The sequence below is a fragment of the Anabrus simplex genome, chromosome 2, assembly GCF_040414725.1.
Source record: "Anabrus simplex isolate iqAnaSimp1 chromosome 2, ASM4041472v1, whole genome shotgun sequence".
Classification (NCBI taxonomy): domain Eukaryota; kingdom Metazoa; phylum Arthropoda; class Insecta; order Orthoptera; family Tettigoniidae; genus Anabrus; species Anabrus simplex.
This window is the reverse complement of record NC_090266.1, coordinates 558,930,970-558,944,586: the sequence shown is the minus strand read 5'-3', so window position 1 is coordinate 558,944,586 and position 13,617 is coordinate 558,930,970. Positions and strand designations below refer to the sequence as shown.

Below are 13,617 nucleotides of genomic sequence, written 5' to 3'. Positions count from 1 at the left end.
GGACCTTTAATATTTGATTTTGATTGTCTGAAAAGCTGAATGAGCAGGTCAAAAAGAATGTTCGGTTCTTTGGAAATGTCATTAAGATTGAAGTTTGGATTAAAATATTGGTCTAGATGTATAAAACAGTTCTCTGTGATATGTGATATGTGATGTGATATCACTGGATTCTTAAGCCTCCACACGCAACAATCACCTTCCTTCAAGTTCCAAAAAACAGAAGAGCCTTTCTAGCATCCATGTGTTTTTACTTCTGTGAATATCTTGAAAAATGACGTAACTTCATCCCAGTTGTTCTTTGAATGTACAACAGCACATTTAAGGAGCAAGCATATATTCTATTCCTTGACCTACAACTGAAAGATTTCCATCCCTAACAACTTTTTAATGCTGTACAGCGCACTGGACTTCAGTCGTAAATAAACGACGTGCCTTCAGCTCAGTTGTTCTTCAGTTGGATAACAGCATCTTAAAGGAACCAACATATACTAATCTCCTTATCCAGCAACTCAATGATTCCTATATTTAACATCTTTTCAATGCGCACTAGACTTTATATGAATCTCTATCATTGAGTTATTTTTTTAACATAGTGCTGCACATCTCTATAATTCTTTTCTCAATATCTCACATGGTATGTACATTTACGAGACGTTATGTGTCTTTACATTGTTTGATTTCTTCGGTATTTATGTTTTAATTTTGCTTTAGGCTGATGATGACCTAATATTAGGTCAAAACTAGTCCCTAATCATTTATGTAATTTAAACTCTGTATATTTTGTATTGAAAAGGTGGACCTTAATAATACATTAGTTTAACTCTATTATAATCACAGTCCAATACGGATCTATCATAATGAAACTTATTTCATTTAATGTCATGTCACAGTGAATTATGACGAAACAGGAAAGTTGTTTGAAAGTGGAAGGTGTTTAAATGAACTAAAGTATTCCAGAAATATTCTGAACCTTAAATTCAATAAAATATATATGAGATTATTCTACACAAGTAGGTTGTGCATAGTAAAGGTAAAGCGTGGCAAGACCGACATCATTTCTGGTTATCCTGGTTATCCTTGCAAGATATATTAAAAAATAGTGTATTTCGTTTTTCTAGAGGACTTGTGTGACTGTGATTGAGGGGGCAAGTAAAGTAAATATTAAGACATACTTTAGCATACTTTACTTTGATAAAATGTACATTCAGATAGCACAAAGAATAAATTCAGCTCATATTGTGGCTTTGTTTAGTGAATATTATAATATACAGTTCATACTGTGAAGCATCAAACAATAATGCATTACTAACCAATTCAAACAATTATAGTTCATTGACTTTTGTAATTCACCTTGTACTCTGAATTACCATATTCATAAAATCTTTCTTTTTTCAGGGTTCAGAGAGTAAAGGAGTGGCATTAATTCAGAGCTGGACAGAATCTCAGAAGAAGCAAGAGTTTGTGCACACAGTAATGCAGAACGACACCTATACTTTCAGTTGGGCATTTCAGAAATTACAGCTTGGCCAGAACCCAATTGAGACCCGACTGGAAGATGATGTAGCAAGAATATATTCCATAAATGTTACAAATACTATTGATGGTGGGGCAGTCATGTGTTTGCCATGTCACCTGGTGAGCATAAATGACAAAATACTATGGTACCTCATAATTTACAACACTTCAGGCAAACAGATATTCAAAACAAAGTCATTTAATTTGCAGTATAAGAACAAACTAAGCATGAGTTTACAGCTTGAAAGTACAGTGGAACCTCAATTGTCTGTTCCCGTGTAATGTGAACAAAATATAAGTAACGAAATTGGGTGCCATCTGCAAAATACTTGCAGAAATAATAACTCGGTTTAGCATGAAAGAACTCTTTCTCTCATGGCGATGATCATAGGCTGATGAGGCTCCAAATTTACTTCATTACTTTACCTGCTACTACTGATATTTAACCCTGAAACTGTATATGGGTAGCATGCCAGGTTATCACTCCACCAATAAGAAGATTTATCATAAGTTTAACTACATGACTTTCCTCCTGAAACAAAACAAAACAGAAAAAACACATCAACAATCATCATATGATGATACCAATTCACCCTGCCACTAAACAACTCATAAATCCAAAATCGACAAACCACAAATGTACAATACACCCACAATTTAGCTACAATCAGTTTGGTACCAATATACATTTTTACACCTATTACATACCTCAAGGTAGTAGTCCGATAGGTACTTCCTGATGCTACTGGAATTCTACTTCATCAAGTAAAGACCGGTACGATGACCTTTCTTACACTTGGATGCCCCTTATTTGGTAAGGTCATCCCAAACTTTAATTACACAAACCCTTCCTCTTCAGACTAGCATCTGGAGTCCTCCCAGCTTCCAATATTTATTTACATGGGTTGGTCTGGCCACTAGCGTCACCCCAAGACATGAATATACATGAATTGCCTCCTTGGTTCACAAATGCATGTAGATATTTTTCAAAGCCAAGTTTCAAAGTGATGATTTCATATGGATGAGATTGCTGTCCCTTTCTTAATCTCCTCACTGTCATATGTAAACCCATCCAAACAACTGCACAATGTAGAATCACTGAATGATGAATGCCATGTCAAATCAATAAAAGAATGACCAAATTATGAACATTTAGCCTACTGTTTCATCTAGCAATAATCAGTTCTGTGTGATATAACACATTAACTCCAGATTACACGTATATACCACCACGCATTGTACATCCTCCCAGAGAATGAACGACCAAATTAATAACATGTAGTGTCTTCCACAGAATGAGCACAGAGAATGAACTTGTAAGTAATAACCTTGAAAAGAACTCTTAATGAAAATTCATAATGCATTGGTAATGAATCTTATCCCACGCGCACACATGTATACATAGTCTTGCTTCACCTGGCTGTTGCATTTCCAAAAATTCGCTGGTAGCAACGCTCTGCCTGACACATCTTCAGGCATCACTCAATCAATGCAATCTCATACAAAATCGGAGCTTTCAGATTGGTTACCGAACATCTGATACAAAAATTAGCGCTCTCTAGTTTTCATCAACATTGATGAATTGCAATCTTCCGCCTATAGTTCCCGACTGTGCCCCGGGTTTTCAATCAACTTGTTGCAACACTTTCAACCAACTTCAATTATCTTTACCGATATAGTCACTGTCCACATAGCTACCACTTCCCATGTTGCAAAATCTTGAGCAAATTTCACTGCTAAGCGTAACTAAACTGAAATTTATACAAAATATAATGATATATGGTACATATCCAATGCATATCCAACACTCCCCAACTACAAATTCTTCTTGTGAGACTATGTTCTTACATCTTAATTTAACAAACTCACATAATATTCGCCACTTTATATTACAAATTAATTTACAAACATGTCCTAACCTAAAATTGGGAGATCATACTTATGTACGGTTACACCCAGAAACTATGTTTCCCAGATTATTAATTCAAATTATGTGGTCTTGCAAGCATCCTAATTAAATCACGTTTTTAAAATCCTGCATCATCCGTTCCTCAAAGAAACGATTTTCCACATCAGCCATGCATAAATTTCACTCCCATCAATGCTAAATCCTTGATCAAGCAATTTTCAAGAAACAGTATCTCGTGAAAGGCTGTCTATGACATACCTATGGATCTTGATGTTAACGCCCCATTCATTGAAGTAATTAGAAGAAGTACTGTACTGGGAAAGCGCTCAGTGTAACTTGTGTAAGGGACCATCTTTGCATCACATTTGGCTGGTATTATTTGTAGAAACCCCAGAATTCATAAAGCAGAGTAGCCGCAACAATTGGAAGCAGACACAGCACATTCTGATGGCTGTACTTGAAGAAGGAACAAGTTTCATCAAATGTTCGTACATGTAAAAATAATTTACATTATGTCCAGGGTTAGACGTTTATTTTTAATACATTTATTATTATTGTCATTATTCATTTTTATTTACCATAAATCATGCAGATTTTATGGATGTTATACTGAAAAAGGGCAAGCCCTATGTGCATTAGATGCTTAACAGACCCACTAAGCTAATATTTACAATAACTAAATTATTCACATATTTATACTCGTACATTATCAATCAATCAATCAATCAATCAATCAATCAATCAATCAATCAATCAATAACTACTGTTCTGCATTTAGGGCAGTCGCCCAGCTGGCAGATTCCCTATCTGTTTTCCTAGCCTTTTCTTAAATGATTGCAAGGAAATTGGAAATTTATTGAACATCACTCTTGGTAAGTTATTCCAATCCCATTTACTGGGTACACAGCCACTGTTAATTGAAAAAATTGAACAGGGCACACAAGAAGGGGGCTAATGCTTCAGTGCACTGCACTGAAATAATTGAAGGTTTGTGTTCAGGCTGGAAGCAGCAAATGGTCAAGTCTTTTGATGGCTGTTAACTATCTTGAATTCCATGAAGCAAAGATTGGAGAGGGAGAGAGATAATGACTGATTTGTTTTCAGGTTCGTATTTGTACTTTTCCCTGGCTCATTATAGTTCCCTTTAAATTTCTCACTGAATGCTGTGGCAGTGGCCTCGGGGGAGGTAACAGTTGTCCCATTACAGTAGAATGCACTTGGTGCTGCGTTGCCGTGTTTTCTATTCAGGAATTTCCACGTGTTTTTTCTGTTGTTAATTATCTTATTTATATAGTTTATGTATACTTTACAGATGAGTTTCTTGGTTACATTCCTCATGAATTTATATTTGTCCCACATAAGATCGCTTGTATCCTGTTTCCATTTCCCTTAAAGCATGTTCCTTTTGTGTATCATTTTAACTGTTAACTGTTTCTTTTGTGATTCGTGGAGAGTATTTTTTGGTAGAGATTTTCACTTTAGGCACCGCTTTGCCTACAAAGTGAAAGGAACTTTCTTACCATCTAGACCACACCACATTAATGTCCACAGTGTTTAAAGATAAAGAGGTGGGTAGATCATTTCTGAGAAGGTATGATACCCAGTCAGCTTTATTTTGTAGTTATAGACTTCTCTATTATATTTTTGTTACTGGTGGTTTCTTGTATTTTAGGGTAGGTGTAACTGCTAGGTGGTCAGAGAAACTGGTGGGGATGATTTCTGTCTTCAGTACTGAGGATGGTATGTTAGTAAGGAATAAATCTAGTATGGAACTGGAGGTTTTCATTTTACGGGTTGATTCAGGAATTAATTGGTCACGGAACAGGTTGTAGAATTCTGTAAGGAAGATTTCTGCTAATGGATTGATGGGAACTGGCGGGAGGTGAGGACAATTGTGCTACCAGTCAACTTCCAAGTTTGAACCACTAGTTATGTAGATACCTTTATATCAGTGTTGGATATTTGTACACGGCTTAGAGACAGTAGTAATTCTTCATTGATGTTATGGGGGAGTTCAGAGCTCGGTACACAGAACACAAAAGAAACTTGCTTGCAGCACACGTGATTTCCACCTGTACTGCCTTTGTTTCCAACTGCTGAAGGTGCACAGGTTTGAATTCACGTTTCATTGTAATAAGTGTCCTTCTATCTGAGGTCCACGATCAATCTTTCCTAAATACTGTGCATGACTGAGATATCACTTCTGTGTCATAGATTGACGAATTTACCAGGATTCACTAACACAAGTGATGCATCTAAGAAATAATGATGCAGTTGGTTTGGCAACTTTGCTCCAGGCCAGGCACCCCTTTACCCATTCTTACGGTAGATTGTAGACCTTGACTTTCACACTGCATCCAAGAATTAATTTCGCATTTAGATACAAGTGTTCTTTAATTTCTAAATCCGTACACAATTCTCAGTTTGTCCAGGAGTGCTTCGGTACTATTTTTACAGATGTTTTACTCCTTTAATCATTAAAAACATGACACAAACTCATCTGTAAAGTATACATAAACTATATAAATAAGATAATTAACAACAGAAAAAACACGTGGAAATTCCTGAATAGAAAACACGGCCACCCAATTGAATCACCAAGCAGATTTTCGGTATTCTCAGGGCATCATACTGGGTGGTCCACCAGCCCCTTGCAATCTAGTTTATGCATCTCACCGTTTTTACTACAGTTCTGAAATACATCTGTCCCTCCCCCTAAACCAGGGTAATATAATGAGATGTGTGGTTACAGGCTAGAAGACAGCAGGAATCATGAGTGCCACTAAATTAATTGATTATGAGTACCTCAAAAGAACCCGTAAAATGAGCATAGATACGAAGAACACGTATCTTGCAACAGGAGGTGCGCACACAGACCAGGAGCGAGTACTGTTTAGACTGGAAACTGCGCGCTGCATGTCAAGTCTTGCAGTAGCTCACATAGCAAGGACACAGTGGCAGATATGATGGTGGACAGTCAAAGGTTCAGATCAAATGCAATTTTTTTTTTCTTCTGCCAATTGACTGGGATATGGTAAGGTTCCATACTGATAGTTTCCACAAACTGATTTGTTTATTTAGCTCTTTAAAAGGCCGTATGTATCGTGGCATAGGGTATGGAGCAGGGTTGGACGAGGATGAGGAGGTGATGGTCTGTGGCTAGGACACATGCATCCAATTAGCTACGTCGTACATGTTCCGAGCTTTGCAGAACAGAGGCAGGGCAAAATGTGCCCCATTGGAAAGGCAACATGCGATGGTAGGTAGGTGTGCAGCTGCGCAAACTCCCCTCCTTCGAGGCAAGTCATAACATAACACAAAGCTTATTCACTGCCTCTCGATGTATTCCAGCAATGAGTGTCTGGATTTGTTATTCATCTATGGAGAAGCTAGACAGAATGCAAACCAGGCACAACACCTGTATCAAGAATGCTATATGGATAGACAACCTACAGGAATGCCCTCCTGTTGTAAGGTATGTGTTCTTCTTATCTGTGCTAGTTTTATGGGTTCATTTGGGGTACTCATAATGAATTTATAATGGTGCTCACAATTCCCGCTGTTTTCTGGCTCATAACCGCACATCACTTTATATTACCCCAGTGAGGTACAGATCTCAATTTTTGAAATCAAGTAGAAGAATTTTTGGGTTAAGACATAGTATGACGGTGATTGTACAGGAATGAGTGTTTTGGCTGCATGATACTTGCAACTTAGCTGTTTGAATTTGGGTGATGGTGGGTTCAAGCTCCACCATTGGCAGCGCTGAAGATAGCTGTACATGGATTCCCATTTGTACACCAGGCAAATACTGAGACTCTATCTTAATTTAGGCTATGGCCACTTCCCTCCAGTCCTAGCCCTTTCCTATCCCATCATTGCCGAAAGCCTAATCTGAGTTATTAAAATAACAAATCACTAGCAAGACGTGAAGTATAGGAATATACATTACTGAATTTATTTTGAATCAGATTGAAAAGTATGTTACAAAAGGTTTGGTCTTCAATTTCTTTTTTAATTATTTAATTTGCTGTAGCTTTTTCTTGTAGAACTGGAGTAATTCAAGGTGCTTTACTAAATATGATGTTTCAGGAAGTGCTTTACTGAAGTCCATTTACATCTTTCAGTCATATTCTAGTACATGGTAGAGACTGATGAATGTGTAGATGAAATCATTACTTCCAGCTGAGTAGTATTTTATGTGTTACATTATAAAATTTGCTAACATTTTAAAATTATATCTGTAGATACAATAATAATTTTCTTTGATTACAGGACGTGGAGGATCGTGGATGCATTCCCTGTCCTCCTGGGCAGTATATTGATCCTAACACGACAGCATGCACTCCTTGTCCTGAAGACACTACTGTGTCTGATCCACTTGCATATGGAGAAGAAGCCTGTGAACCATGTGGTCCAGGACTCACCAGTTTTGATGGTGTAACTTGTACAACAAAGTGTATCTTCAACATCAGTGGAGTGCAGTATGATCTACGCTCGCTATCTGAGTAAGTACAGTACAGTTAAGTATCTCTTTCTGCAGCTATACTCATGTGGAGATGAAAGCGTGCTCAAGAACCACTGAGGTCACAGAAGATAATAAACATTCTGAGGTAATAAATTTACAAGAAGGAATTAAATCTTTGGAGAAAATTACAGACATTCTCCATAAAGAAATCTCTTGAGTGAGGGCATTGTTATGTGTAACACCACAAAATCTGATTGGCATTATGTGAATAACTGGAAGAACACTTCTGAAATGCATCATAGGCCTAGTCAGTAGGTAACCACACTATGCAGTCCAGTTTAATTATAGACACTTTTTCTTATCTCTGTTTAAATCAGTGTAATGCTATCCCAAATTTTCTGAATCACTTTCTTGATTTGGTTTTCAGTAACTCCAGTACCATTGAAAAAAAATCTAGTAATGAAAGCATTGTCCCCCTCGATAGACACCACCCAGCATTAGAGATTTCTTTACCTATAAATGAGCTATACAATTCCTTGCCTGCTGATAGTTTTTATTTTGACTTTTTAAATGGTGACTATAATGGACTAAATTATTATCTGTCACAGTTCAGCTGGAAGGTGATGTTTCAAAATGTATCAATTGATAAAGCAGTAGAAACCTTCTATTCAGTACTACATAATGGCATGGAACTTTACATCCCTATACGGAATTTTAAGACTCCCAAATTCCCAAAGTGGTTTAATCATAAATTGAAGTCCCTGATTATTGAAAAGAAGAAAGCACACAAGCGATACAAAATATCAGGTCTCAATAGTGATTATCAGCATTTCTCGAAATTAAGAAATGAATGCAAGTCTGAATCTAAATCTTGCTATACAATGTATGTCTCCAACTGTGAATGAAGTATTACTTCCAATCCACAGAAATTCTGGCAAAATCTAAGTTCTAAAAGGTCATGTATTCCTTTAACAACGCATCTTAATGAAGTTACAGCAGATACTGGAGAAAATATTGTCAATCTTTTTGCTAACCACTTTTCATCTGTTTATTCTTCTTATCAGAATAGTAGTAGTATGCCATATGATTATCCTTTCTCTGTTAATCTATCAACTATAAACATTAGTAAGGCAGAAATTTACATCAAACTGATATCTCTGGAATTAAAGAAAACTGTAGGACCTGATGGTTTTTCAACTTACCTGCGTAAGTACTGCTCATTTATTTTATGTGAAGCACTCTTTTATCTGTTCAACTCATCATTAAACCAAGGCGTTTTTCCAGTGGAATGGAAGAAAGGATTTGTTAGTCCAGTTTTCAAAAATGGTGATAAAACTGACATAAAACAATATGGACCAGTTATAATTTCTTCTCATATTTCCAAAATTTTTGACTCAATAATTCTTGACAAAATCACACCTCTCTTTAGAAACATCATCATTGATGAGCAACATGGATTCTTTTCAGGACGGTCAACCTGTAGCAATCTTCTTTTATTCTATCAGTTCCTCTTGGGTGCATTAGAGAACCACTCCAAGTGGACTGCATTTATACAGACTTCTCAAAAGCTTTTGACACTGTCAACCACGACATCTTGCTACAAAAACTAACACGCTATGGAATTAATGGGCCTCTCCTCTCATGGTTTGAATCGTATCTTAAAAATCGCCTGCAGATTGTTAAAATAAGGAGTCATTTTTCTGCGCCTATTATTGTTACCAGTGGAGTTCCTCAAGGGTCTCACCTTGTACCCTTACTTTTTACTCTGTACATAAATGACATTAAAAATACACTTAATAATTCTGAATTGCTTTTGTTTGCTGACGATGCAAAAAATTTTATGCAAATTAACTGTCCACTTGATTGTTTAAAACTTCAAGAAGATTTACATCATCTGGAAAAGTACTCTATTCAAAATGGATTGAAACTTAATCATGAGATATGTAAAATAATATTGTTAAAAACAAGAAGAAAATATCATTTCAGTACAAATTTAGTAATAACAATATTCTAACTCCTGTTTCACAAGTTAATGACCTTGGTGTTTTATTCAGTTATAACCTATCGATTAATGAACATATTGAAAATATTTGCAAGAAAGCATTTCAAAGATTGCGTTGCATTACTAGATATTCTAGAGAATTTTCAAACTTAGCTACCTATCGATTGCTGTATGTGTCTATAGTACGCCCTATACTAGAATACTGTACACCTGTTTGGAACCCTTCTCATCAGACCTCTATCCATAGATTAGATTCAGTACAACATAAATTTCTTCGCTTATATTCATTTAGAGCAGGATTCTCATATGATAATATTGATTATACATCCCTACAACAGTCCTTAAATCTGCATAGCCTGTCACAATGCCGTGAATTATTGGATACACTCTTCATTTTTAAATTGCTACATTCCTTGGTGAATTGTCCACAACTCCTTGCAAAAATTAACATACATGTACCAGACAGACGCATAAGGTTCAAGAATACATTGTCTACAAATTGGCATAGAACTAACTACGCATTCAATGGGCCAATTGAATGAATGTCAAGATCTCTAAACAAAGTGGATATTGATATATTTAACTGCTCATTGTCAAAATTTAGAAATCACTTACTTAATCTCCAGAAGTGACTATTACTTTCCTGTGATTACTTGTAATATAACCTGTGTATATATCTGTACTTTTTTCCCTACTTATACTCCATTGAACTTTCTTTTTAGTGTGTTTTGTTTTGTTTATTCTTCTCTACTGTTATGTAAAATGGTATTACCGTTAATAAAGTATTACTAAATGAAACTGAGATTAAATACTTGATAAAAATCAGTAGTCTGTGCTTGCATCATACAATCCTGAAGAGGACCAGTACTCTGGAGACCACAACACTGGTGAAAACAGAAAAAAAAATCTTTAAAAAACCATAAAGCAACTGAAGAAGTCTATTCCAACAACCTATACCACTCACTCATTTCCATACTCTGCTGAAAAAGTAAAGGTATAAATGTCTTCTAGATGAAAAATGTAATTCTGTGTTCAATAACATATTGATTACAGCTCTCACATCTTAACTTTTTGTTTATAATATAAAATGTGTTGGACTGACTGGAAAACCTTTTTACATTCTCATTTTTTGCAAGTCAGCAGTCAAATGACTGGCTTCTGACCAACAAGACCACCTCAGTAAATAATTTTGTTACAAACTTCTTTGTACACTAGAGTCCTGTTAATCCGAACCCCGTTAATCCGAACCTCGTTAATCCGAAAGTCCAGTTAATCCCAACTGAAATATTAAATTTTTTTTAAATTCTCCTTATTGAAATGGAAGAACATATTATAGAATGAAGATTTACTTGCATTTTATTAGTCATATTTTACTAGAATAACTTAATATAAACATAATTACACATCATAAATCTTCAATCATTGGTCGTTCATCTTTACAAAGTCTTTTAGTTTCTTTTGCCATAGTGACTGGAACCTACTCGAAGATGCAGTGTTAAACCAGCGTCTCATAAACATCCGATCAGTGGGCGTAGCAGCGGAGTGCATTTATTTTATACAGTATTTTATTAATGTAACTGTCAAAGAATGTGCATTTTAAATTACAGTACGTACTGTACTGTATTGTAAAAACTATTTTCCTCAGACAGTTAAGTCGCCGGCCTTCTGACCCCAACTTGGCAGGTTCGATCCTGGCTCATTCCGGTTGTATATGAAGGTGCTCAAATACGTCAGCCTCGTTTAAGTAGATTTGCTGTCACGTAAAAGAACTCTTGCGGGAGAAAATCCCAGCACCTAGGCGTCTCCGGAAACCGTAAAAGTATTTTAGTGATACGTAAAAACAATATCATTATTATTAGAAAAGTTTTTCCAGTTAATCCAAAAATTTTGTAATCCGAACAGACTCCGGTCCCAATTAGTTCGGATTAATGAGACTCTACTGTATATGCACATTCATGTATAGTACTCTACTGTACATGACTTATGTGTTTATATTGTTGTACTGGCATCTGTTAAGTAAAGATGAATTAAGAAACATATACAATATAAATTTATAACAATGTTTTGCATATTTTTCCAGTCTAAAAAGCCAAGAATAACGGCCAAGAGGTTCCCTCATGCCGACCATGTGATACCTTGTAATTTGTAGGCCTTCGGGCTGAACAGCACTCGCTTGGTTGGCCTTGGCCCTTTGGGACTGTTGTGCCAAAGGGTTTGGTTTGGTTTTTGCATATTTTTGTTTGAATGAAATCTCTGACGATATCACAGTGGTCTACTCAATATGGCATGTCACATTCAAAGTCTAATCTTGAATGGGTTAACAACAACAAATAAATAAATAGAATTTAACAAGCAAACATAATTAAAAAATCAGAGATCAAAATATGAAAACAAATGACAAGGACGTGGAAGTGAAAGAGCCTAAGAGATATGAAAGGTAGCCTTTTACAGACTAGTCTTCAAACAGAGGTAACCATTGACTTCAACAAGCACTTTATTAAAACACTCTCAGGAACTTGATATAAAAACAAAGAACAAAAATAGAGATTAACCAGGCAAACATAATTAAAAGTCTCAGCAACTTAGGATCATCATCTTTAACATCTTAGGTTATAATTAATTTTCAAGAAAAATAAACTTGAATTCTTAATCTACAAACACTGGAAAAAGCCATTTAAAAGCTAATGATTAACTTTGCAAAACTTGCCGTGCTCTCAGGCTTGTAAGGGTGATATGACCTTTAACCTTCTCTTAAGCTTGAAAACAAACATATGAGGCATGTTTTTTAAGTAGTCATCATCATCTTCATTTCCCTTTACCAGCTTCCTGGGCTGGGTTGTGAATCAAGGACCTCCACCACTCTTCTCCTTTATTAAGTACATCTTCTGGTTTATCTCCCCTCTTCTCAATGCATTCCCACACTGAATCTGTCCACCACTTTTGGGGTCTTCCTCGTGGTCTCTTTCCTGTTAACTTCTCTGAAAAAGCTTTTTTTGGCACTCTCTTCTTCCCCCATTCTCATCATATGCCCAAACCACTTTAGCTTTGTTGTTTCTATCTTGTCTTGAAGTTTCAAGATTCCTGTCCTTTTCCTTATCTCTTAATTTCTAATTCTCTCCTTTCTTGTCTTGTCCTCGATACCTTTTAGGAATTCCATCCCTGTTGCCTGTATTCTACTCTCCCCTCATTTTATTGTAGTCCATGATCCAGCTGCATAGGTTATTATGGGTTCATAATAGGTTGAATATAATACTTTCTTACATTTCTTCGGGACATCTTGGTTCCACAAAATATCCATTACACTCTGGTAGAAGCTGTTTACTTGTTGTATTCTTTTCCCAATTTCCTTGGTTATTTTTCCATCTTCTGCGATTACACTTCCCAAGTACTTGAAACTTTTAACCACTTCCAGAATTTTACCATTCAGTTTTATCTTTCCTCTTCCTTCCTTCCCCTTGTCATCAATATTATTTTACTTTTCTCTGTGTTTACTTTCAACCCAAATTTTTCTATGTACTTTTCCATACATCTACTTGATTTTTTACTTCCGTTTCATCTTCACTCCATATCACTATATCATCTGCAAACAACATGGCTTTTGTTGCATGTCTTCCCAATCTCTGTTTAATGTTCTTATGAATTTCATCCATGACTATGATGAATAGTATGGGTGGAATAGTACACTTCCCTGTCAGAGACAAGTTTCAACTTTAAACCATTTTG

The 13,617-nt window shown here is 36.0% G+C and overlaps 1 protein-coding gene across 2 annotated transcripts in view; it reads left to right on the top strand.

Annotated features, from left to right (window-relative positions):
• Positions 1-13,617, top strand: part of LOC136862927 (endosome/lysosome-associated apoptosis and autophagy regulator family member 2) — a 388,733-nt gene that overhangs the window by 245,138 nt on the left and 129,978 nt on the right. For both annotated transcript variants that reach the window (XM_067139216.2, XM_068225816.1), the window contains exons 9-10: positions 1,396-1,635; positions 7,700-7,932. In XM_067139216.2, coding sequence (XP_066995317.2) covers positions 1,396-1,635; positions 7,700-7,932 — 473 coding nt within the window. The remainder of the gene's footprint in view (positions 1-1,395; positions 1,636-7,699; positions 7,933-13,617) is intronic.